The 24,001-nt window shown below is 39.6% G+C and overlaps 1 protein-coding gene across 3 annotated transcripts in view; it reads left to right on the plus strand.

Moving 5' to 3' along the window:
- The window catches only part of ATP8A2 (ATPase phospholipid transporting 8A2), a 353,217-nt gene that overhangs the window by 98,737 nt on the left and 230,479 nt on the right, over positions 1-24,001 (plus strand). For all 3 annotated transcript variants that reach the window (XR_012622101.1, XM_074815984.1, XM_074815985.1), the window contains 2 exons: positions 3,421-3,559; positions 11,767-11,831. Coding sequence is in view for 2 of the 3 variants with exons in the window: in XM_074815984.1 (XP_074672085.1) it covers positions 3,421-3,559; positions 11,767-11,831 (204 nt within the window). In the remaining variant the exon portion in view is untranslated. The remainder of the gene's footprint in view (positions 1-3,420; positions 3,560-11,766; positions 11,832-24,001) is intronic.

Here is a 24,001-nt window from a genome sequence, read left to right on the forward strand (position 1 = left end):
TGGTTGGTAAGTAGCAGTGTGGTTATCTAATAATTGATTTTTGTAGGTTTGCATGCTTTCTGCACTGTGCTCTCATGCTCTTCTGCTTTCACTGAGGTAAAAAACAAACATGGCTTGATTCTCTTACTTTAAAATGTGTTCTCAAACCTTAAATCACTTTTGGCTATCTACCTTCTGCCTCTTTTCACAATTTAGTATCTTGAAAAAAGGGGACCCATGAGTGCATTGTAGAATTGGAGTTTTGGACTTAGTGTCATATGTTGTGGATGAGTGTTCTAGAGCACTTAAAGAGTCATTGTCAAAGGTATTTGTGAAAGTGATTTTAGTGTTAATTTGTAAAAGTGTGACTTAATAGAGTGGACCTTGCTATTGAACTTTGTTACTACATAAAAGAAACATACAAAGGGGAAACCAAGTTAAATCAAGTCTAAAATGATATATACAGAGAGCAAAGATGTAAAAAAACTAAGGGAGACCCTCCTGTTAAGTCACAAGACTGGACCCCCTTGCTTTCTATCCTCCTTCTCAGAGAGGTGTCTAGGGGCAGCTGGATGCAATCTTAGTCCCATAAAGATTAAGGCAAATATCTTGTAAGTTATTAAGCTCACTTGTCAGGGAAGGAGTGATTATGGATACTATGCAGTTGAGGTAGCAGCAATTTAAGATTTATTAACAGTATTATGGTAAACTGCAGGTTTAGGTTGAATGATTTTTAACAATACTTAATCATCAGCTAATTATAAGGGTGACTTAATAAAATTTGTTATAATCAATGCTATCAAGTTTCCTAAATCAAATGCATGCACTAACACATGTGCACACAGAGGTGTAGAGGTTAACCTGTGGTAGTAAATTATTGGTACTAAATGATTGTTGAAACCTTACAAAATCCAGTTGTAGTGAATTACTCATTGTTATCCTTAGTCAGCAGACAATGTTTGAACCCTTTCTCTTTGGCGTATATCAGTGGACAAACTTGGAAGTCTTCAAAATCTGTTCTTCTAAATCCACCTACACTGAGAGGTGTCCTAACTCAGAGGGAGATACTGGGTCACACCCTGCTGCAGTCCCAGAGAGCTCAGAGGGTCTCATGATTGCTATTTTAGGATGGCCAGATGATTGACTTGAGTCAATAATTTTTCATTTTGGTGACAATTCTTGTCAGGTAATTCTGGTATTTTCCAGAGCAGGCTATGATCCAGACTGTAGGAGTTAGATACAGTTCCCAGGCAGCAGGAGTTTTGGTCTTGGTTAGGGGGTGCCTAATCATCCCAACTCACTGCACTTGTATAAAGGACAAGAAAGTGCTAGATAGTCCCTGCTCACTGCAGTTGTAACTGAGACAATAATACAACACTGGCTGGCTCTGACACTGCAATGTGACCCAGGGGGGTCTGCACCATGACAATTGGTAGGCAATAGCGACTGTATTCCTTTCCTGTTAATGTTTGCTTGCTGGTCATACCAAGGAGCAGGTAATTGCAGTTGAAACTTTTTTTTTCTCCTTAAAGCTGGTATTTCCCAGGTTAAATTCTCTGGTCTGTAGGCACTTCTTTCTAGATAATAAACTGGCTTGTGGCTGTAACAGAAAATATAATGTATTTTAACAGGCTTCTCACCTAAGGGCTCAAATGAGAGCCAGATTGCTCCTTTGTCAGTCTGAGTGAGATCACTGGATCATAGTATATAGGTGCACACATGGAGACAAACTTGAACTGGCTTCCTTCCCCACCTGTGTACTAAGACAGCTTCAGCAGGTGCAATAGTAACTCCTCTGGGTAGCTCTGCCATGCCAATTCCTTTCATATTTAACTACTTAACAAGTGATTTTTGGGAAGAAAAGACAATCTACAATTGGACACTTGGACTGCATTTGTAACCTTCTAATGTTGTTAGCATGGATAGGACTAATGTTCATCGGGAGGCTATAGGGTACTAAAGCAAATGATTTACGTGAGTTGATTCTACTACCTTTTAACAACTGAATATCTCATTACAAAACCTAGACTTTGTAAAGACCTGTAACTAATGCCAGCTTACACACCTGTACAAATAATTCTGTTCTTTATGTATGCATAGATGTGTACAAGCAGGAGCTGCTCTAATGCCCTCTTCATAGAATCACAGGATGTTTGGATTGGAAGGGATCTTTAAAGATCATCTAGTTCCAACCCATCTGCCATAGGCAGCGACCCTTTTTCCACTAGATCAGGTTGCTGAAAATGCTGTCCAACCTGACCTTAAACATTTCCAGTGATAGGGCATCTACAGCTTCTTTGGGTAACCTGTTCCAGTGTCTCACCACCCTCATCGTGAAAAATTCCTTCTTCATATCCAATCAAAATCAACCCTCTTTCAGTTTAAAACCATTGCCTGTTGTCCTGCCACTGCAGGCCTTGGTGTACAGTCCCTCTCCATCTTTCTTAAATGCCCCTTTTCTATATAGAAAGGCCCCAATAAGGTCTCCCTGGAGCCTTGTCTTCTCCAGGCTGAACAGTTCTCCTGACTGCTCCTGTACACTTCATCTGTATTCATTTGTTCTGAATAATTATAGTCCCTACAAAGAGTAGAAGTGGTTACTTTTTCTGTGTAATTCCTGGGAATGCAGTATAACTAGACTCAATTTGTATCAGTCCTTTAAACTGAACATCTTTGTATGTCTAAGGAATCGTTAAAATGCTGTTACAGTTAAAATCTGCTGAGTAGATTGTGCCTTCTGACAAGGTTTATTTCTTACGTATTTTTGTCTGCCTGACTTCTTTCTGTAACGTGGCCAAATCTCTCCACGCAATTGCTTTAGAATTGCATAAGAATATGGCTAATTCTGTAGTATTAAATTTGTTGTATGAGACGTGCTTTTCTGGCAGACATCCGTATGTAGACTAGAGATACTTGGATTGATTAATGTTCATACCAATTGTATTACATAAATGTAGTGATTATATCCATAAATAGCTGCAATAATTTTTGCTTTGAGTGATTGTATCCCATCCTGTATGTATGTTTTATGGGAGGGAAATTAGTTGAAATGATGTGATGCCAGGTGACTTTTCTTTTGTGAGTTTTAAGAAATTTATAAACTGTGACCACTCATCATGTTGCTATGGTGATTAGTGAATGCTTTAGTATATATGTTCATCCATAGGAGAGCTTTGGAGTTGTATAACTTCAATTAATTCCTCTTGAAATATTGCCATCTTTCTGATTAGAAACACTGTTCCGTTCTGTACCTCTTCAAATGTGAATTGTATGCAGAGGAAGTAGAATAGCCACACCAGAAATCTACTGTAGTGTATATTGCTTGTCAAAATGCTGTATTAGCAATGAGGCACAACTTGCTGTCTTTAATTCCTTTTTGACTGTGTTCCAAACAGAGGTTTATCTAAAGAAAACAATTCCTCAAATTCTTTTTTTTCCCAGGATTTACTGCTTCTTGGAGCTACAGCCATTGAAGACCGCCTGCAAGCAGGTGTTCCAGAAACAATAGCCACACTAATGAAGGCAGAAATTAAGATATGGATTCTGACGGGGGACAAACAGGAAACAGCTCTCAATATAGGTATCCATCTATCTGGTTACTCTGAACTTGTCTAATATGTAGCAGGTTAGGTACTAGATCTGCTGCGTGGGTTTTTAACCAAAATCACTGCATATTACAGAATGATTCCTTGGTAGCAGGTAGGCATGTGGTAGCCTTTGCTTTAGAGGGGAGAGGGCTTGAAGTGAAATCTTTGCTCTGTGTCATGCTATATTCAGGTTTTTTTAAGGCAAAAGGAACACTTCTGCTCTTGGTTAAGTGCAATTCTTGAACGGAGTGAATATAGGTGTCTGTTTGGGTGGAAACTGGAGAGCTCAACCAGACTGTAATCCTTCAGTTATACTGTCCATTACATCAAATTGTTTTACAACTTTTTTCTTTCCTTACTGACTGCCTTTTCTAGACTTTTAATAGTGCTAGATATGATAGGAATATGGTAATACATACAGCTTACAACTTCTTGCAAAGGTTGTCTATGAAAGTAGGTGGATGCTTGAGTAACTGCTCCTGGTGTTACCTTATGGCACGTTGTGCTGGGTTTGTGTGGCAGGGTTTTTGGTAGTGGGGGAGGGGGCTACAGCGTTGGCCCCTGTGAGAAGCTTCTCAAAAAGCTCCCCCAGCTCTGAGTCATACCTGCCTCTGGCCAAGGCTGGGTCAATTGGTGATGGTGGCTGTGCCTCTGCAATAACGTATTTAAGAAGAGGAACCTGAGAGGAGTGGGGACTTTGAGGATGAGTTATGGGAAAGGACACCTATGCAAACACCGATGTCAGTGGAAGGAAGGAAGAGGAAGCAGGGGAGGTGTGTCAGAGCAGAGAGCAGAGACCCCCTCCGTGTATCTTGTGATGAGATGGCAGGGCTGCCCCCCCTCCCACCCATGGAGGTCGCCAGTAGAGCAGGTATTCACCTGTGGCCTGTGGAGGACCCCACACTGCAGCAAGCAGCTGCACCCAAAGCACGCTGGGACCCTGTGGGAAGAAGCAGCCCCTGCTGTTGTAGTTTGGTGCTGGGAGGACTGCAGCATGTGGGGGTGACCCATGCCAGAGCATCTTGGGGGAAAAATGCATCCCCTGGGGAGGACTCAGGATGGAGACAGTTTGTGGAGAATTGTCTCCTGTGAGAGGGACAACACGTGGAGCAGGGGAGTGCTTCCCTCTCCATTGGAGTAAGGAGTGGCAGACTGACCAAACAGCCCCGCCGCCCCGCCCCTGCACTGTTGGGGAAAGGAGGTGGAGATACCAGGAACAAAACTGAGCTCAGGAAGAAGGGAGGGGTGGGGGAAGGTGTGTTTAAGATGTGGTAACACTGCTCACTGTCCCACTCTGCCTGTTAAGTGGTGGTGTTGTTGTCATTAGTGTTTGAATTAGTGATGTTCTTTTTCTTCCCCTAATGAGTTTGTCCTTTGCTTGTGATGGTAATGGATGAGGCACCCCTCCCTATCTTTATATCTATTTCCAAGCCCTTTTGCTTCATTTTTTCCTTCCCAGTGCTGGGGAGGAAGGGGTCAGTGAATGAACAGCTGTGTGGTGCTCAGTTTCCTTCTGGGTTCAAACCACCATTCACATCTTAGTCCTGTATATTGTGACTATTAGTGGAAGTGTGTTGATGCTGTTGAGTGTATGGGTAGAGTTTAATACAGGTTGTTTTATCAAGGCACAATATGGATATCCTTGTCTCAAACTTGTTGATGCATCTTAACTTACAAACTATGCACTTAGTAATGGAAAAATATGACGTGAACAAAAAGTACAAATTAAAGTATTTGACAGGTGTGCCTGGGTACTGATGTAATAAAAAGGTAACCTACTGAAGACATAAGTGTTTATTTGACTACCTGTTTTTGCAGCATAAAACCGGAGAATTTTTAGCACTAAGTTTAGGTTTGTTATTAGAAGCATCCCTTAAAGGTTACCTTTCCTTTTAGGTCATAAACATATCTGGTAAAATCTGTATATTTGTAATACTCAAATACAAAGACTTCTGCAGTAAGGCTGGGCTGAACTGGACGTGCACATTGTAATTTCAATCCTGGAGCAACTATATGTGCTCTGTAGCATTTCTGCTATAGGGCTAGTCTTGACTGGATATGCCACATGAGTAGTACTCAAAACCCAATTCCTTCAGCCTTTTTCTCATTGTGGATACTTGCAAGGTGGGCAACCTAGGTAGTACTACCTTGTGCTGTTACAGAACACTGCTGTCTTGGAAATGCTGATTTGTGAGCTGTGCCCATGCTGCATCATGCCATAGCCCTTCACACGCTAGTAGCCTCCTAGGAGAGGGACTATACATGTCTTGACTAAGTAGTAAAGACCTAGTAAAGGAACAGATCCTGATATGAGCACCCCTGCCATGACATCATTTATCTCCCAAATACAGCATCCTTAGCAATATAGTGCCATGACACTCTTTATTCTTTTTGCTGGTTTTTCTGCCTGTAACTGGTAAATGTGCCCAGAGATGGAAAGAGGCAGAGGCAGAGATGGCACTCTGGTGATCTGACATCTTGCAGAACTGAGTGATGCATTCACCTTGTTAAAGTCTAGAACACTCTGCTTATCCCCACTGTCTCTAGTGTGCCCATGTAAAGTGCCATCCACGATTGGATTCAGATTTCCAGATTAATGTGTTAAGATGTACACATATAGGTTAAGGGGGTCTTTAACAGCATAAGTTGCTTTCTGTTGAAGGAGCTATTTCTTTAGCCTTAAGCTCATGTTGACTTGAGGATTCTCTAAATATATAAAAAATGTGACTAATAAAGCTTTTTCTATATAGAATTGCATGTAGATGGGTCTGGGCGTATTTCAGGCTGCTCCTGGCAGAACTGTGATGCTCTGTAACTGAACTTAAATTATCTGCAGCAAAACTTTGGGCATTTGCTGTTTTTGTCAGTTTTTTAATCTTTTTTCTGCTTGAGTGGTTTAGTGGAATTTCAGAATGTAGTCTGATTGACTAGAGTTTTTGTCTACTTAACAAAACTGAATCAAGTTTCATGTATCTTTGTATGTTCAAGTTGGTATCAAGAGATGAATTAACTTGCTGAACTGATACAGTTGTAGCAGAAAAAGGGTGGATGGCTTAAGTAGACAGTTGATTTAAACGCTAGTTAGCAGCTTTCAATCACTGTCTGCGGATTTTGCTTTCTGTAAAACAGTAGTCAACTTGAGAGGATGGGAGCATCATCTTTTGACAAATTAAAAAAAAGTAAGTACAGATTTTGGTGTAAGTACCTCAAGTTGATATATTAACTGACAGCAGCTAGCATGAACACAGATAAATGGGCTTTACAGCAACTGCTTACACTAAAGACTGTGAAGGAGACTAACTTTCACCTTGTCTTTTAAAACTGTCTTTTTTATAAATAGCAACTGGAAAAGAATAAGCATCTCCTTTACAACTTCTAAATTATCACTTTGTTTAATGTACGGTTTGGTAGTAAAACTCTGGAACTTCATTGGTTTCATGTTCAAGTTAGCTTGAAAGTACAAACATGTGGCACCCTTCCAGTCTTTGTGTGTTACCCATTAAAACTCTAATAAACATTGAATTTAAAACGTAATCCACATGTACACTTTGTTTCAGGTGTAAATATGCTATCTAGGGAGTAGAAAGTATTTTCACTTTCTCATTGTGTGTGGAGGTTGTGCTTATGGACTCTTGCTTGCTGTGTGGATATATGTATGTATTGAGGGATATTTGAGCTCTTGGCAGCTGCCCCAGGAAGTTGGAGTACTTTGTTCTTCCATCATCTTCTTGATTCTTTGCTCTTAAGAATTTGGGTGTGTCTCTATCTCTTGCTTTCATGACTTGTCTGAAGAATAATGATTGACCGTGCTGTGGGGTGGTTGTATGCCTTCCACTCAGCCATGTGCCAGCAGATAGTCCTGCAGGTGAGGAGGGTGTTCCTGATAAGCTTTAATACTGACCAATGATTTGAACTCTCTACTTATAGAAAGTAGGAGTTCCAAGTTCAGAAATATCTTTAAGCATGACATATGGTTTTCAGATTTTATCAGCTGAAACTGGCCTTAGCCAGTATATGCAAACAACTCTAGAAGGCTTAACAGTGTTCTTGTAGCTTCATCCTTCTCTTAAAACAATCTGCCGACTCCAGATATTCTTTGTCTTTCAGTGAGGGGGGAGAAAAACCCATGGTAGATTTCTATTCACCTCCATCCTGGTGTTCAGCAGACTTTCAAAATCAGAACTGAGGTATTTCCAGTCAGTAACTTCCTTAGTAACAGATTGTTTTCTGGGAATGGAAATGTAATGTTTACTGAATTTCATCCTTCCCTCAAACATGAAATCAATCCCTACAGTTGAGCTAAATGCTCTTACCCAGAACATGCATTCATAGCTGTGAGCACTGCCTTCCAGTCATAGAATCATAGAAGGCTTTGGTTTGCAAGGGACCTTTGAAGATCTAGTCCAATTCTCCTGCCATGGGCAGGGACATGTTTCACTAGATCAGATTGTGCAAAGCCCCGTCCAGCCTGACCTTGAACATTTCCCATGATGGGGCATCCAAGAGTTCTCTTAGCGACCTGTTTCAGTCTCACTGCCCCTATCCGAAGTGGTTTTTTTTTTCCTTATGTCCACTCTAATTGTGTACTCTTTCATTTTAAAACCATTGCCTCTTGACTTGCCACTACAGGCCTTGGTAAAAAGTCTTTCTCAGTCTTTCTTATAATCCCTCTTTATATATTGAAAGGTTTCCTCAGAGTCTTCTCTTCTCCAGGCTAAGCAACCCTAACTCTCAGCCTTTTGCTATAGGAGAGATGTTCCAGTCCTCTGACTTCTGTGGCCCTCCTCTGGACCTGCTCTAACAGGTTGATGTCGTCTTGTGCTGGGGGCCCCAGAGCTGGGTGCAGTACTCCAAGTGGGTTCTCATCCAATTTTTTATCCACAGTATCTCCAGGTATTTGTCAGTAGGGTTGTTCTCAATCCATTCATCCCCCAGTCTATACTGATTAATATGGGTTTGGTGCACCAAAGGTGTGTGACTTGCACTTGGTCTTGTTGAACTACATGAGTGTGGATGGCATCCCTTCCTTCTAGTGTCTCAACTGCACCATTCAGTGTTGGTGGTGTTTGCAAACTTGTGGAGAGTCAACTTAATCCCACTGTCTGTCATCAGTGAAGATACTAAATGCTGTTCGTCCCAGGACTGACCCCTGAGGGACACTACTCATTACTGGTTTCCAGTTGGACATTGAGCCATTCACTATAACTCTTTAGATGCAGCCATCCAGCCAATTCCATACCCATCGAACTAACAGTCCATCCACCAAATGTGTAGCTTCCCAATTAAGAGGTAAGACACTTCTGCTATTGTGAGCTGTGGTTTTGTTTTGTTTTTTTTTTTTTAACTGTTGAGGGAACTGAAGCAATGCCAACGTACTTGCCTGTATCCCTAGATGAATTTTGAGCAGGGCATGTGTGTCCTCTCAAACACAGAGGATAATCATTCTTGCCTCAGATGCTGGATTCTGTATTGCCTGCAGTACAAATGTGCCTGTGGGCTATGATCTTGAACTCTGGTTCAAGCAGTCTTTCTCCCAGGACACTTGAAGGGAAATAAGTCCCGGAAGTACCCAATTCATCTGCTTCATGGACTTTTAAATTAAAGAACTAGAAATCAGCTTACAGGTGTGGATTGACAATCTATACCTGGCTTTAAACCAGCAGTTGATATTATTCTGTTCAGAAGCATTGACAAAAATATGCCCTGATCTTAGTGTATTTTTGCTTGCCATGTTAGTACTGCCAGTAATAACTATTATAAAACTTTAAAATATGACTACAGATGTCACTTGTCATCTTAGAGTTGCCAGTTACTTTGCTTTTTACTTGTACTAGATGTTAACATGTTCATGGTCTTGAAATCACATATAACATATAGATCATCTATAAACTGTTGTTAATCTTGATTTATATCTGCCTATTCCAATCTTGATCCCCTTTCTCTTTTTCATGTGATGACAAGATGCAAAATGATCTCAATTGCAGGATTAGTTTTTCTGACTCCATGGCTTCCAAGATGCACAGCAGAGCAACTGTTTTCCATGCTTTTTTTTTCCAGCTCCACTTGTTGAGTGACATCTTGCTTGTTTCAAAAGAGGTAAAATGAAACAGTGAGCAGTGGTTTAGAAATTACAGCTTGCTTTTGCAGCTGCTGTTCCAATGAAATGCTACTAGAAAATCCATTTAATTAGTTATACTGAATTTGTAACAGCCTGCTGTGCAAGGCTGTTGACATTCCCTGGGGAAAGAATAACCCTGACATACAGGGAAGTGCTTAAGTTAGTAATATTCTCTTTTTCTCCTCAGTAAAAGTGATGAAGTGCTTCTTCAGCCTGGGAGTAACTTTTAAAAATGGCAAACTGACTTTTTCCCCCGAGTCAGTGGTTTGTCTATACTTGTTGAAGCTTAGTTCTGTACTACCACCTAAGACTTGTTCACAGGTAGTGTCAGAGGTGATCTGAAAAGCTTTCATGTTTTTGGCTGCACTTCGTTAGAATATATCTCATCCTTTTCTCAACAGATGTGTGTGAGTTCAGTGTCATTCTATACTGTTTTTTAAAAACAGACAGTAACCCTTAGCTTATTACCACAAGATGAAAAAGTATCTGCAAGGGTGTACTTGATACTCATATTCCACACAAGTGAAAATGCAAGAGAAGCAAAACTTCTGCAGGTAATCAAACCTGCTGCTTGAAAGGGTCGGGCTATGTGATACAAGCATGCTTTCCACAAAGGAAGATGAGTAATCTGCTTTCTTGACAGAAGTTGTTCATACAGACATGTTAACCCTGGATTATACCTACAGAAGTAGCCCAATTATAAAAATTCTGTAGCCTGAGGAAATTATTTACATTTGATGAGTTTGTATGGCCTTCCTAAGGAACCAAGAATCCCACAGAGAATAAATTCATGCCTCAGTTGTTCTCTTGATGTTGTGAGACATGGAGAGAGACCACCTTTTTACACTGACTGTGCTGTTCTGCTTTTGAACCTGTTGGCCTTGCAGTGGCTCGTCACTGGGATGTTACTGTTATAGTGCAGTAGCCTCTAGTCTCCATTTAAGAAAGGTCTCTTCCTGAGACCTCATTTTATTTGACAGCAGTTTCTTAAACTTGCTGTGATTAATTTCTATACAAAAGCACAGTAGAAATACAGAATAATTCTCTTGTATTTCTTTTTGCTGTGTAACAGCAATAAAAGGCATATGCTTCAAATAAATGACTTTTCCGCTGTTTTATGAAGCTACAGGACTGTGCCAGTCCCAAGAGAACTTGCATGAGCTTTTAGGGTAACGCAACAGGGTCAGCCTGATGCGAGTGTGCGTTTGTCTCTTAGTATTAATATGAGCTGGAGTTAAACTGTTTATTTTGTAAATGCCAAGTATATATATCCTGGGTATGACTTTGTCTCATGTCAGGGACAATCATGTGGCAGAGGAGCTGACGCTTCAGTGGCAGTAAGCAGTACTGCAGTCACTGGCTTTTAGTATTATGAAAATAAGAGGCTTTTTTTTTTTTTTGTTGGGAAGCTTTGCTTTGAATTTTGGTGTCCTGACAAATATACAGAACTGCTTTGAGTGCTGCTCCAGACTGTGGCAACGTGTTCCTGGTCTTTCATGACACAGTCCTTCACTAAGAATAATCTAGTACAATTACCTGATGTCTGGAGGAGTTGGTACGGGCTCTGTGTGTCATTGGTCTGTAGTTTTTGATGAAGCTCAGGATCTTCCACACGAAACTCTCAGGAGTAAGAGATGCTCATGTAACCCAACTGTGGGCTAAGGGGACTGGGTAGCACCAATGGATTCAATATGTGTGCTTCCAGTCCTGTGGCATAGCTGCAACTGTGCATTCAGGTCTGTTCCTGTAATGTGTTGAAGTCAATTCTGCATTCATGTAAACTAAAAAAAGCTTAGGTATAAAAATACTTAATTTTACTTTAGGGCTACAGCTTCTGTTTGCTGTATTTAGTTCATACAGTCAGGTGACATATTTGGAAATGCAGATAAAATGCAGCCTATGTTGCTAGTAAAATTGTCAAGTTGGTGTGTGTTCTATACACCAATGTTTCCAGTGGGCTTCTTGATAACAGTTTACTTTTCGAGCAGTTACTACTATCTGACGTATATATGCTTATCCTAAGGTTTAGCTAAACCTTAAATATTCTTCCAAAAATTAAATCCTTGTTTTTCTCTCTTGCAGGGTACTCTTGCAGACTCATTTCACAGAGTATGTCTCTCATCCTGGTCAATGAAGATTCGCTAGATGTAAGTTAGCAAATTCTGGTGTAATTCTTGACAGAAGGAGATATTTCTAACAAGGGAAAGGTGTTGAGCTTTGTCCTTTTATTTCTCTCAGTTGCCTTTAGGGGTTGCAACATAAACAATTTGTGCTAAAACAGGGGTGGGTTGTGCAAAATGTATTCCCGAGGTCTCCAGTCACTAGCTGTACAGGTCAAACTGAAGTCTTAAGACAAGAAACTAATTATGTCCATGGGTTTGATTCTTTTGCAAATTGGTGAAACTTGCAGTATGTCATCAGGAATATAGTTAGGCTTTAAGGTATAGATATAGGAGTAACATGTTTGAAGAAAGAATAAAAACAAACTGAAGGACTCGCTTCAACTGAGTAAACTGTCTTCAGTGTTGCATTGAATGCTGCAACCAAACCTGTGCCTGAGCAAACTGTGTTGGGAGCTTGCCTATGTATAGCTTTTGAGACCTAAAAATTTGATTAAAAATTGCTTGCAAGTGGTTGCTGTGCTTCTCAGGTATGTGCAGAAATGACCTAGAAGAATCTTACAACTGTACATGAATTTTCCCAGAAGATCTCTTTTTTCAGTTTGCCTGTTTGAGCATCAATATCAGCATTTGATATCACTTGAATATCTGATTGCTATTAGAAGTATCTGTAGGACAGATGTAAAGATCTATAATAAGCAGCATCTGATTTTTGCATTTAGAGTTGACCCATCCTGCTTGACTGTATGGGAGCTACAAAATCTGTACCTTTGAGTATCAAAGGAGTTACTGGCTACCTGGAAATCTGTTGGAAGAGAGGGATACTACTGTGGCAAAGTGATCAGCTGATAAGCATTATTTGCTAGCTGTGTCTATGTGATTTAGTTAACAGCAGCCTTGACAGTGTTTTCAGCTCGGACTCAAGTTCTCTGTATGCAGCTGTGGCATCTCAAGGCTACAGTTTTAGCTTCACAGAACTCAAGAGATCCCACTGAATCCAAGGGGAGATGATCTGCCTCCAGAGGCTGGATTGCGAGTTTCCATGCAGCATAACGCACCCTGATGGGAGCCATCTCGCTGCTGAGTTCTAACAATGAAGATCATGTTAGTTCTCTTGCAGAAGTTAAGTTTTCTTTGTTTCTGTGCAGTTAGAGACTTGTTCAGAAAACTGTAGTGGGATAAGAAGACTTCCTTTCATTTTTCTTTCAAACTGTTAACTGTATTAAGCGTGTGTAGGTTGGCTTATATAGATTTGTTTCAAGCAAATATCTAAACGCCTTGCTGAAGACTCCCATCTGTTCAGACCATCTTTTTCCATTTTTCCACTTCTGTATGCTCCCTATTTAAGGGAACTGTTTCCTTTTTGTGGGATTGAAATACTGTGCTTCTGTTGAGCTTTCTGCCACACTTGGCTAACTGGGCCTCTTAACCTGAAGAAGGATTCAGAACCTCAGCAGAAAATGAACCAGCTGGTGGTCTTTGTTTCCTGAGGCAGGAAGATTAGTTGGTTAGAATTATAGAAATAAGAGAACTTTTTTTTTCCTCAGTGTAGGGTACACTCAACCCAGAAGAAGGGAAATGGTTGTGCTTTGTTTTCATTTAAAAAAAAATTCTTACACATTCTGAAGCTCTGAAGTTTTTTGACCTTAGAAGTAAGGCTCTTATTTCAATCTGAATTAAAAGTAGTTCCTCTAAATTTGTAGAAACACACACTTTTGTGATGCCTGTTCAGAAGTAACAAAAGACTTAGATAAAGATTCTCTATGGCTAAAGCAAGGGGTGCAAACTGAAGGTGGGCAGAAGTTCTTGCTAGATCAGAGAAAGAAAATGGAGCTATCATTGCTTGGTGTTTATTAACATCTGGAAGTTGGACAAGATAGTCTTCAAGCCATTTGAAGCCAACTTTTTACTACTTCTGGTTTTGAATACAGTTGTATAGTGAGAGATATTTTTTTTTTTTGGGGTACCTCTGTAGTGAGCATAATACAAAAGGTGCAGAGTAGTACCTAACAGCTTCAGCACCTGCTTTTGAATTGTGACTTCAGTTAATTGCCTGAAAGGACCATGAGAGGGCAGGATGAATAATGAATGGCTTACTATGTATGCCCTAATGACAAGCACTTCAACCATGGAGTTTTCCTTTAGATGTCAAACAGCAGTGTGGGTAGAATGATTCAAGGACTTTGAGTAAGAGGCACAAATGAACTTGCCTTGTTTGTCATGAAAGGCTAGGCTTAAGCAGTAGGTGAGAAGAATGTCCCTAGATCTCAGCTTGTATTTCTTCTCTTCCCATCCTCAACAGGAAGAACAGTTTGGCCCTGGCCTGCATGTAGAACCAGCTCTGGGTCCTGTCTTGTTTACAAAACTGACATAAACTTCCTGGAGTGCATATCATGTAGCTGTATGAAGGAATACACTTACATATATTACTGTAGGATTTTTAGACTCCAAAAAGACTTCTGTTTTTTATTTTTAAAACTTGGTATGTTTTTCATTGCTTTAGTAAAGTTGGGGTTTTAGTTAATTTTATCTATGCAGTTGACATTCTTGAAGTCCTGTTAGATCTTTCTGCTTTTTAGACAAATCTTTGATTCTTGTCTTGAAACATGAGAAAATGGAGGCCTATGACAGCTGGTTTTCATTCAGTAGAACCTGTGACGTTAAAAATGCTGCTTTAGCAAGAATTCATTGTGAGACTGTATCTTTACAGCTTGATCTGCTTGCAGTTGATGGGCTGGCTATGTGGGTTCTGGGAAATGCATGCCAACAGTCTCCTTACCTGCCCCCCTTTGAGTCCCTTTCAGAGGGTCGGCTGCCTATTTGACAGATTCAGTTGACAAATCCTGCGTTAGTATATACACTAAATGCCAAACTAATTGTAACAAAGTGAAACCTGTCCTTATTCTTATCTTGGCACATATCTAAGAAGCGAAAATGGCTACCAGAGAGAAAATTAAACTGGAGAAAGAAATAAGATCTAAAGAATATAGGGTACAGAAAATGCTGAAAGATATCAACTAGAGTATTCCAAGAAAGTATAGAAGGAATCTCCTATTTTAAAATGTCTGAAGGCTTATTTTAATTCCTCTCTGTACTTTGAGGTTTTTATATATTCTTTTTCCCAAACTTTAGCCAAGAAGTATGGAGGGAAAAGTCATGTAATGTGGGAACTGAACTGGAAGAACATCTCATTGACCAAAGCATCTCTTCTAGCTTTCCCACATGCAAGCTTTGCAAATACTGTAGGGTGCCAAAATTTCATGTGGGGTGATAGACAGGACCCCTGTGGAAATAAATTGCTTAAATAAGTTAGAGGCTAAATCCTTCTTTCCCCATCAAAGGGAGGGTATGAAAGGGAAAATGTGACACATCTACCTACCCACTTACTGAATCTTGACTCCATTGCCCAGTTTCAGATTGGAGTCATCTGAGGCGGTGGGGGAAGGACAGGAATGAATAGCCATCTCTGCTGTTAAGGAGATGGAGACTAGAATCAAGTGAGGAGTAGCAGGGCAAGCAATCATTTTCATAACTCTTAAACTTTCTTGTAAGTAAACATTGTGCTCCTTTTCTGAGGTATTTTGTTAACAACTTGAGAAACAGGAAGTGGATGACTGGAAAACTGAATATAGAAGTCTATTTTTGCAATGATACCCAAAAAATAAAACTTAATCTCTGGGTCTTAACTCCAGAGAGTTAGCTTTTAACTTCTAGACAAACTAGACTTGTTAAACAGCTGTACTACAAGTAAGGAAATGGGCACAGATAAAAAGTCAGGTTAATGAACTGAGAAGCTGAATGGATTTAACAGTCTGGGAAGATTTGAGGTTGTATTAGTCTTCATGATGCTGATTAAGACAAGGAGAAACTGTTATGTTTTATTGACAATTTGTCCTCTTACTATATTGAACTGTTGGCAGATTTCCTGTCAACAGTCTCCACTGTGAACACCAATCAAAGGTATATTGACAGATAGACCCCATGATGGTAAAAGGGGGTCATTGCTCACATGTAAAACATATAAAAATATTAATGGAGTCTCCTGTCTCAATGCCAGAAAGCGCTTTGGTTGGATAGGTGGTGGTGTGAAGCCTGATTTAAGACCTTTGGGGACTTTGTATTTGTCTTCAAAGAGTGTGTGAGGATGGGAGACTTTCTGACTCTACAAAATGGTGGTCGTTAAGATGAATCTGTTCGTTAAGTAAGAACAGTTAATCATACTGTCCTGGTTTAGCCAGGATAGGGTTAAGTTTCCCCAGCAGTGGGGGGGAGCTCTAGCCGGGTTATTCAGATACCATGCGGACGTCACATCGGGGCGCGTGGTTTTATACATCTGGTCCTCTCACTGCTGTATTGGTAGATATTTTGCTCTGTTCATTGTTATCACTATTACTGTTACTGTTATTGTTGTTGTTTGTTGTGTTGCTATTGCATTGTTGTATTAAACCTTTCCTTATTTCAGTCTCGGGGCTTTGTATTTCACTCCCTTTGTGGGGGAGGGGTAGTGGCCGCATGGTCTCAGACCCTGGCAGGGGCTAAACCATCACACGTACTCATAAAGCATGAGAGGTCAAGGATAACATGATCAGTAATATGAGCCATTTTGTATATGTCTTGTCACATGGCTCAGTCTAAGGACACACTAAAAAGAGAAGCCCTGATCAAACGTGGGTTGACACAGAATGAAACCCCTCCCTCCTCTTTCTTTGCCTGACCTCTGCCAACATAGAAAAGCGTACAATCAACTTTGTATCAGGCATACTTTAAAATCCCTAGATAAAAAATGAAACCCTATCACCGTCATTTTCCACCTGCCACTTCAAGTTATGTAGCTGAATGAGATCTGTGGAATACAGATAGCACAGCAGCTGTTCCTAATTTTTTAAGCTGGAATTGTAGTGTTGCTGATGGCTCATATTGAATTGAATGCCTTACACCTTGATTTTGGTCTCAACTGTGTTGATCAGTAGTATCACAGTACACTTCAGGATTCACTCCTGCGAATAGCTGAAGATACTTTGTAGAACTCAGTGCTAAACACTTTCTTTGGTGAATTAATATTATGTGGTGCTTGGTGCATGTGATAAGGTAGTGGTGGGAGAATGGGGAGTGGGAAGAAACAATAGAGGGGTTCCACCTGTGCATAGCAATATATCTTCCACACCTAGTTGTGGCTGATTCCTTCTGGTTTCCCTTTCATGAGCTGAAAATGTGAGCTAATACTGTACCAGTGCTAAAAACCATAAAATATTGGTGTTCTTATTTTTCATGCTTTTTCAATTTTTGTGGCTTTACTTCTTCGAAGTAACGTCACCTAAATTTTACAATTATAAAAAGGTGAGAACATGGCTTTTCTGGTCTTGTAACTTAGTCAGAGTTGGAGGTGACAAACTTACTCTCAGCTGTGCATGTCTCTGGCAGAGGTTCTAAGGAAGGGGGGTTATGGCTGCTCTTGGAGTGATGTGAATTTGAAAAGTGGTAGTTGTTAAACAACATCCCCTGTGCAAAGTTGAGAATTTACTTCAGATGTACCATGCATCAGTATTCTTGGAGTGTTTCACTGTTAAATGTGGATTTTATACTTGAAATAGCCTGCAGAACATAACCATGGTTGATTCATGTTGAGTAATGCAGTGCCCTTAAGCCACTAATAAGGGGATAGATTTACTAAAAGCAGCAGGTAAAAGAGTATCTATTCTTAGTTTATTCAAGTTCTAGTTAGACACTTCTACATTAAAAAAAGCTTTGTGGAAAATGTGTTGCATGTTCTAATTCTCTGCTGCCCCCTCATCTAGTAGATGTTCCAATAATTTCATGTGTGGTAGACTTTGGTTATAGGATCCAGCTGAAAACAAAGACAACAGTATTAGAAGCTTCTCAGTAAACATAAAGAATGGAAGTTTTCATAACATTAAAACGACCCAGACAAATGGAGAACCATGGCATGTCAGACAAGCAAAAAATCCTCATTGATATATGGTTACTGGTATTTGAAGTGAAGTAAATGGGTGATTACATGGTATATCATGAAGGCATATCTAATATTGAAGGTGACTGTGGTGCTTTAGCTCAGATAACATGTGTTTTTCCAAAACAGGAGCACATATTTGTGAAGCTTCTGAACTAGTACATCAAAAACACTTTATATTACATCAGTTTTGTTTTCAAACCAAAGTCATTCTGCTTTTTCCAAGTACTCTTAGCACCATTTTTATGTGGAACTGAATTTTGCCCAAGTTTAAATGTAACTCTGGTGTGGCTTGTAAATAATTGCTACTGGTTCTTCTAATTCTAAGGTGTCTCATTGACTATTTTGCAGTTTGGATCTCTGTAGTAATACTTATTTTCTGTGTTGCACCTCTAACAGAAATTACTACTTCTGTTCAACTTAGTCTAAAATCTGTCAATAGAAGGATCTCCCAGTGAAGTTTTATAGCATTATCTTTAATATATTCCACCTCTGAAATCCATTAATGTTAAAAATGAATTTTTACGAGATCCAAGTTGAGCTTAGAGTCTTTAAATATTGATACACTTTCCCCTTTGTGCAGTCCCTCTGTGACTTTTCCCCCTACTTCTGCTCCTTGGCATGCAGTAGCAGGTGAGATGTGATCGAACAACTGTCTTCACTTGTTTTTGAGAGCTAAGTTTTTTTCTAAATCATGCACTTGAGAGGGGAAAAAAATCAATCATTTCTGTTCTCTTCAGAGAGCTACTGGGAATAGAAAAGACTAATCCCTAGCTTGATTCAGCTGAATTCTAGAAACATAGCATAGTAATCTGCAAATGTTTATCCGTTACAGACTTAACTACATGCATACATATACTCATGGTTTTTCTTTTCTTAATAAAGCTTTTTCAAGTGAAAATATTTTGAGCATGAGAATCACTTTGAGTGTAATTCTTGGATTCAGTTTGTGTTTTATTAAATTGGAAACACCATAAAGTATATTACTGTACAGCTCTTAAGCTGGACAAATTTCTTTCTTGTCATCTCATAGATGTTGAGTTGAGAGCAGTGAGAGGGAAAGCTGAAGGGAAAGTGGATGACCCAGAGAAGTCCTGGAAAGTCTGAGATGGGGAGTAGTGGATATTACAGCTGAGGAATGTTGGGTGTGTGTTTCCCCCTGATCCTTTAGTGCCGTAGAAGGGAGGGCTGTGAACTATCAGTTGGTTATCACATTGGGTTGTATTTAACAGTAGTGGAAGGGCAGAAATTGGAGGGACCCAATTCTGAACCTGTGGGTAGTATTTTGCTGTGAAGTAATTCCATTGATATAAATGGAGCTACACGGTGAATGTGTCCTGCAGAACTCGTGTGCCTGAATTGACAGTCATCATCCTGTATTATACATAGATGTGTAAATAACAACAAACTAGTACTACAGTATAAGGACCCTCAGTGGCAGTGTCTTTTGATGATAATCTGACTAAATGTATAAGCATAGAAGCAGAAGTTGGCCCCTCTCACTTCTCTGATTGCTCAGCTGGATCTTTTGCATGGCTCACTGTTTGGATGAGCTGCTGAACATGAGCATGGATAAACCTGTTGGTGCTACCATGGTATTGTGTAGTATTCTGAAAAAATGAACAAAACTTCAGTGTAATTGGTTGCCTGCAGTCAGTGTCGTGACTTCCCAAACTGGGTCTTAGTATCTGCAGGGAAGCTTTATATGCTGTTGTATTTTGTATTGTAGGGATGAAGAGTGATGACCTGGAAAACTTGGTGACTTTGTGATCTTATTTTTGCTATTCATTAGGGTAGCATGACTATGAGGACAACCTCTTAAGCATGGGAATATTATTCGATTTATCAAAAGACTTTCATGACCTTTATTCTCATGGGCACATTTTCTTCCCCCACTTCTGATTAGAGTTTAGAGAAAAAAAATTTGAGATCATTAATGGGCACCATTATTCATTGTATCTAAATATGGATAGATATACAGATGTGAAATAGTCTGGGAATCATGCATCTAAACTGCTCTGGATCTCTCAAGTAGAGTTGTGATCTGATCACTAGATTTACCCATATGCTAGAAATGAACAGGTCTTGTTGGGTTGCTGTCTAAAACTTTTTTCTAATAACCATTGGGAAAGCTTAGATTGTCTGTGGAAAGGAGGAGAACCTGATGACTAGGCCATTAAAAATAAATTACCTATCAGTGTGTCTGTCTTCAAGCGAACAATGGAGTTCAAATAGTGTCTGCTATACTGAACAGGACAAAGTGTAGCAATATGGCTTCCATAGGAAAGGTATTAGCTTCACTGCAGGAATTTCTTCAGCATACACAATATGTAAGTTGTTTTATATAAACTTGTATTTTAAGTTCTTGAGCACAACTACAGGAGACAGTGCCTGTAAAGCTTTGAGAAACTTTGAAGGTGTTGCTTTTTGGATCTTGATGCTACTGTTAGTGGAAGAAAGGATGTCTGTGCCTTTTCAGTGATGTCATGCTGATTACTCCCAAGGAATGGGGGTCATGTCACTGTCAGCTTTTCAGACTACAACCAAAGTTGCCTACTGCTGGGGGCTCCAAAGCATTGCTATCATGTGTACTTCAGTCATACTAAATAGTAGTAAGGTGTACAGATAATTGCTGGGGAGATGAGAACAAGCCCTGTACTGCTGATGACTTGTAGATGCTTTGAAGATACATCTTGTGTGTTGCATGGGAGAGGAGACTATTTTTTTTTTTTTCTCCCCAGCTATCATCTGCCCAAATGCTTTCAGACAAAGCTAGTATTCTGGAAAACTGATCCATGTGAACAAGCTCAGTTCTAGCTAACCATCAACCTCTCCTTCAGAGAAACATCTGTCATACTCCTCTGCTGTCTTGTGGCTAATAAGTTGCTTCAATTACTAGTTAGCCTGGAATTGTAATCAGCTCTTCTGTGTAGTACTGGGAATTTGCAAAGGAAGCTAATTAGGAAACCTAGGGAAAGAATACATTTCACTATTGTACTAAAATCTTTTTATTGCTCAAACTTCTGTTTTTCTTAATCTAGAAACAGACATCAAGCTAATCAGTAGTTACACAAGGAACAGTGTCTAATAATCATATAAATCTTTAGAAATACTAGGTAGAAGAGATTTAGTGTTTTCTACCCAATAGAATCTTTCGTAACTCCAGGTATTTGATAATCTGCATGGAAAGTTAGTTGTATGGACATGGAAAATATACAGCTCTTCATGTGAAAAGCTGCTTTGATTTGAACCTACTGCATAGAATTACAAATGAAAGAATATAGGTGTTACCTGGACCTGTAGGTTTAAGTACACACAGGACTGTGTAACCTAAGTATTAGATTACCATTTTTTCAGGAAGTAATACTAATATGTTTGAGCTGTGAGTGGAGAATGAGTTGGACTGGTGTTTTTGTTTCATCTTACTTTCCCTTTTCAGCATTCATTAGTGACTGTTTTCCCTTATCTGTGGTGCTGTTTTTTCTGTTAGTGTTTTCTGGCACTGGGGTAGTTGGTTTGGATGAAGTGGGGTCACTTGGACCTGAAGGTATGCAAGGACCTTTAGGAGTCTGAAGACCAGGTTTCTAAATAACTCTTCTTTCCATAGCTGGATATTGGAGGGGGCTGGGAAAGGCTACTAAAAAACTCAAGCTCTCACTTTTATAAGTTACTTTTCCCTTCATTTCTTAAGTTCTAATAGTAATCACATTTGACAAGACCCAGAAAAGATCTTGCAGCTTTAGGTTGCAGTGATTTTAGCAGCTGTGGGCTCATCCTGCTAATGCCTTGTCCATGCTACAGGACAGAGTAGATAATATTTCATAGAAGTAGAAAGCAAGACTGTTCACTGAATTCCATCTAAAATTTGTTGTCTTGTTTGTAAGAGTTCTCATACATTAGAGGAAAATGACTGGGAAGAAACACTATTTCTCTTAAAACTAATGATTTTCACATATGTGAAGGCTTATTTCTCAATAGATGATCCCTGATTGTTATCCAGATCTGTTTTCTGTTGTGCAAGTAACTACATGATAATGGCTGGATGGTGAAGGAAGTATCTGTTTGCTTTGAAGATGGGATTCTCTGCAACATACTGATTTCTTTCTAATAAGCACAAGAGACCATGAAAACATAAGGGTGCATAATGAAGTGAAAGCAGGATTTTGTTAAATGAGAAGCTACACATGAAGTGCAGTTTTTGATTATGTTAAAGCATGGTGGTGTGTTTTTTTTTTTTAGGGGAATAAGACTAAGCAGGCATCTGGTCTGTAGGTAAATGTGTTATGGATGCTGATCCTCTTGATTGATGTGTTTGTACATATGTGTAATATTAGACAACTCAGATTTGTCTTTTGTATTGAAGGGTAAGACCTACATAACCCTTTCTTCTATCAAGATACTTATTTTCCTATCTGATTTTTCTACTTCCATTGAAGGGGAGGGAGGCCTTACTCATGCCAGTTTGTGAGGCTTTTACAAGCATAAGCAGTCTTCCTTTCTTGGTGTGAGGCCAGCATAAAGCAATAGGATTGATTCCCCTGCACTGTTAACGTAATAAAGATAGCGGGGAACTACTGCTTCAGGGTAAGAATTAGGGTAAGTCTTGATCACATCTTCAGAAAACAAACATAGAGACATATAGGTATCTGTGGTCTCTGTGGTCTTTTTTTTTTTTTTGTGGTTCCCATAATACTGACTTACTACTTCATTAAACCCTTTTCTGAAGGTTAGTTCCTTTTTTCTTAAGAATTAGTGTATCATTCCTGTAGCTGAAGCTTGATTACTCCAAGCCTGCTCATCAAATCACATAAAGGAATAATTTTTTTGCACATGAGAATTAAGGAAAAATGTTTTACATTAGGTTGATGCTAGAAGAAGTGCATCTGAATTTTTCTGGGCTGATTGGTCTGTCAGGAACTAGAATTAAGCAATTCTCCAGCTGTATGAAGTTAATACCTGCCCACATATGTCTTCCTTGTGCCTTTTAACCTTCTGCATAGAGTAGAACTGAGCAGAGAAATACCTTTGAAATTTATAGAGTTTTTACATGTCTTTGCTAAGATGATGTATGGTTATTTTTTAACGAGAAATGCATCAAGACGTGTTTCCACATACGTAACTCCAGTCATTTAACTGAGATAGTGATGCTAGAGGGTCAGTTCTGCCCTCTTTCTGTAGAAAGAGATTTGTTAGAGTAGGTAAGCTGATGAAAGCTAGGTAGTGAGTGCAATCTCCTCTCGATAATTTCAAGACAAAATTGATTTGCCTAATTTGCTTTTTCAAATAATTGCCAAATCCTAAAATTATCATAAATGGTGTTCTAAGCAGTCCTAAAAATCACAGTTCTGAAATGTCAGAACCTAATGCTTTTTTGGAGAGCTTTGGGAATATGAGTGTTAATCAGAGCTGAGGTGAATCAGATGCTCTCCTGACAGTTCCACTGTTCTGGGTTGCAGTGGTAAGTATGTTTGTCATTATACTCTGTTTTTTTCAAGCTAGCCAGGCAAGGTAAGAGTGCACTTCTGAAGCTCTTGACAGTCCTGATGGACACCAGGGCTGTGGCGGTGGTAAGGCTTTGAGACAAATTGCCTCATAAGCTTAGAATTGGTGTAATCTGTTTAGTTCTTGCCAATTTGAGTGTTGTGCTCCTCTTGGGTAGTCCTTTTTGCTTCTACTCAGAAGTGGACTAATTTAGGAAGAGAATCAAAATCTACAGAGAATTTAACTATTCACTTATACCACTGTATTCTCCCTCTTACCACACCATGATAAAAGTAGTTAGTGAATTGAGTTTAGCAACGGTGACAAGTTCTGTGAGCATGTTCTGGGTTGGCTGGCTCTATTTCATGGCATGCCTCACTTAAGTAGAATGTATGTCACAAAATAAACTCAGCTTAGTCACTGAAGTGCACTCCTCAAGCTGTGGCAAAGCTGTGTGTCTTTTCTGGTGCGAGATGTCCTTATCCTGGGAGTGCTTCAATATTTTTCCTTCTATATCACGAACTTTTTTGCTACTGTTTTTCTAAATGCAGCATTCTAAACATCTTGTGACATTCTTTGCATGGCAAAACTAGCTGTGGAGAACATAATCAACTTCTCTGAACTGGTAGTTTTCCAGCCTTTTCAGTTCCTTCCTTTCCCGCCCCCTCCACAAATATCAAATTTGTGCATATATGGGAGCTATCATAGAGTTTAAACTTTGCAGTTTGCCTTTGATTTGATAGAAGGA

This window comes from Strix aluco, chromosome 2, assembly GCF_031877795.1.
Source record: "Strix aluco isolate bStrAlu1 chromosome 2, bStrAlu1.hap1, whole genome shotgun sequence".
NCBI lineage: Eukaryota > Metazoa > Chordata > Aves > Strigiformes > Strigidae > Strix > Strix aluco.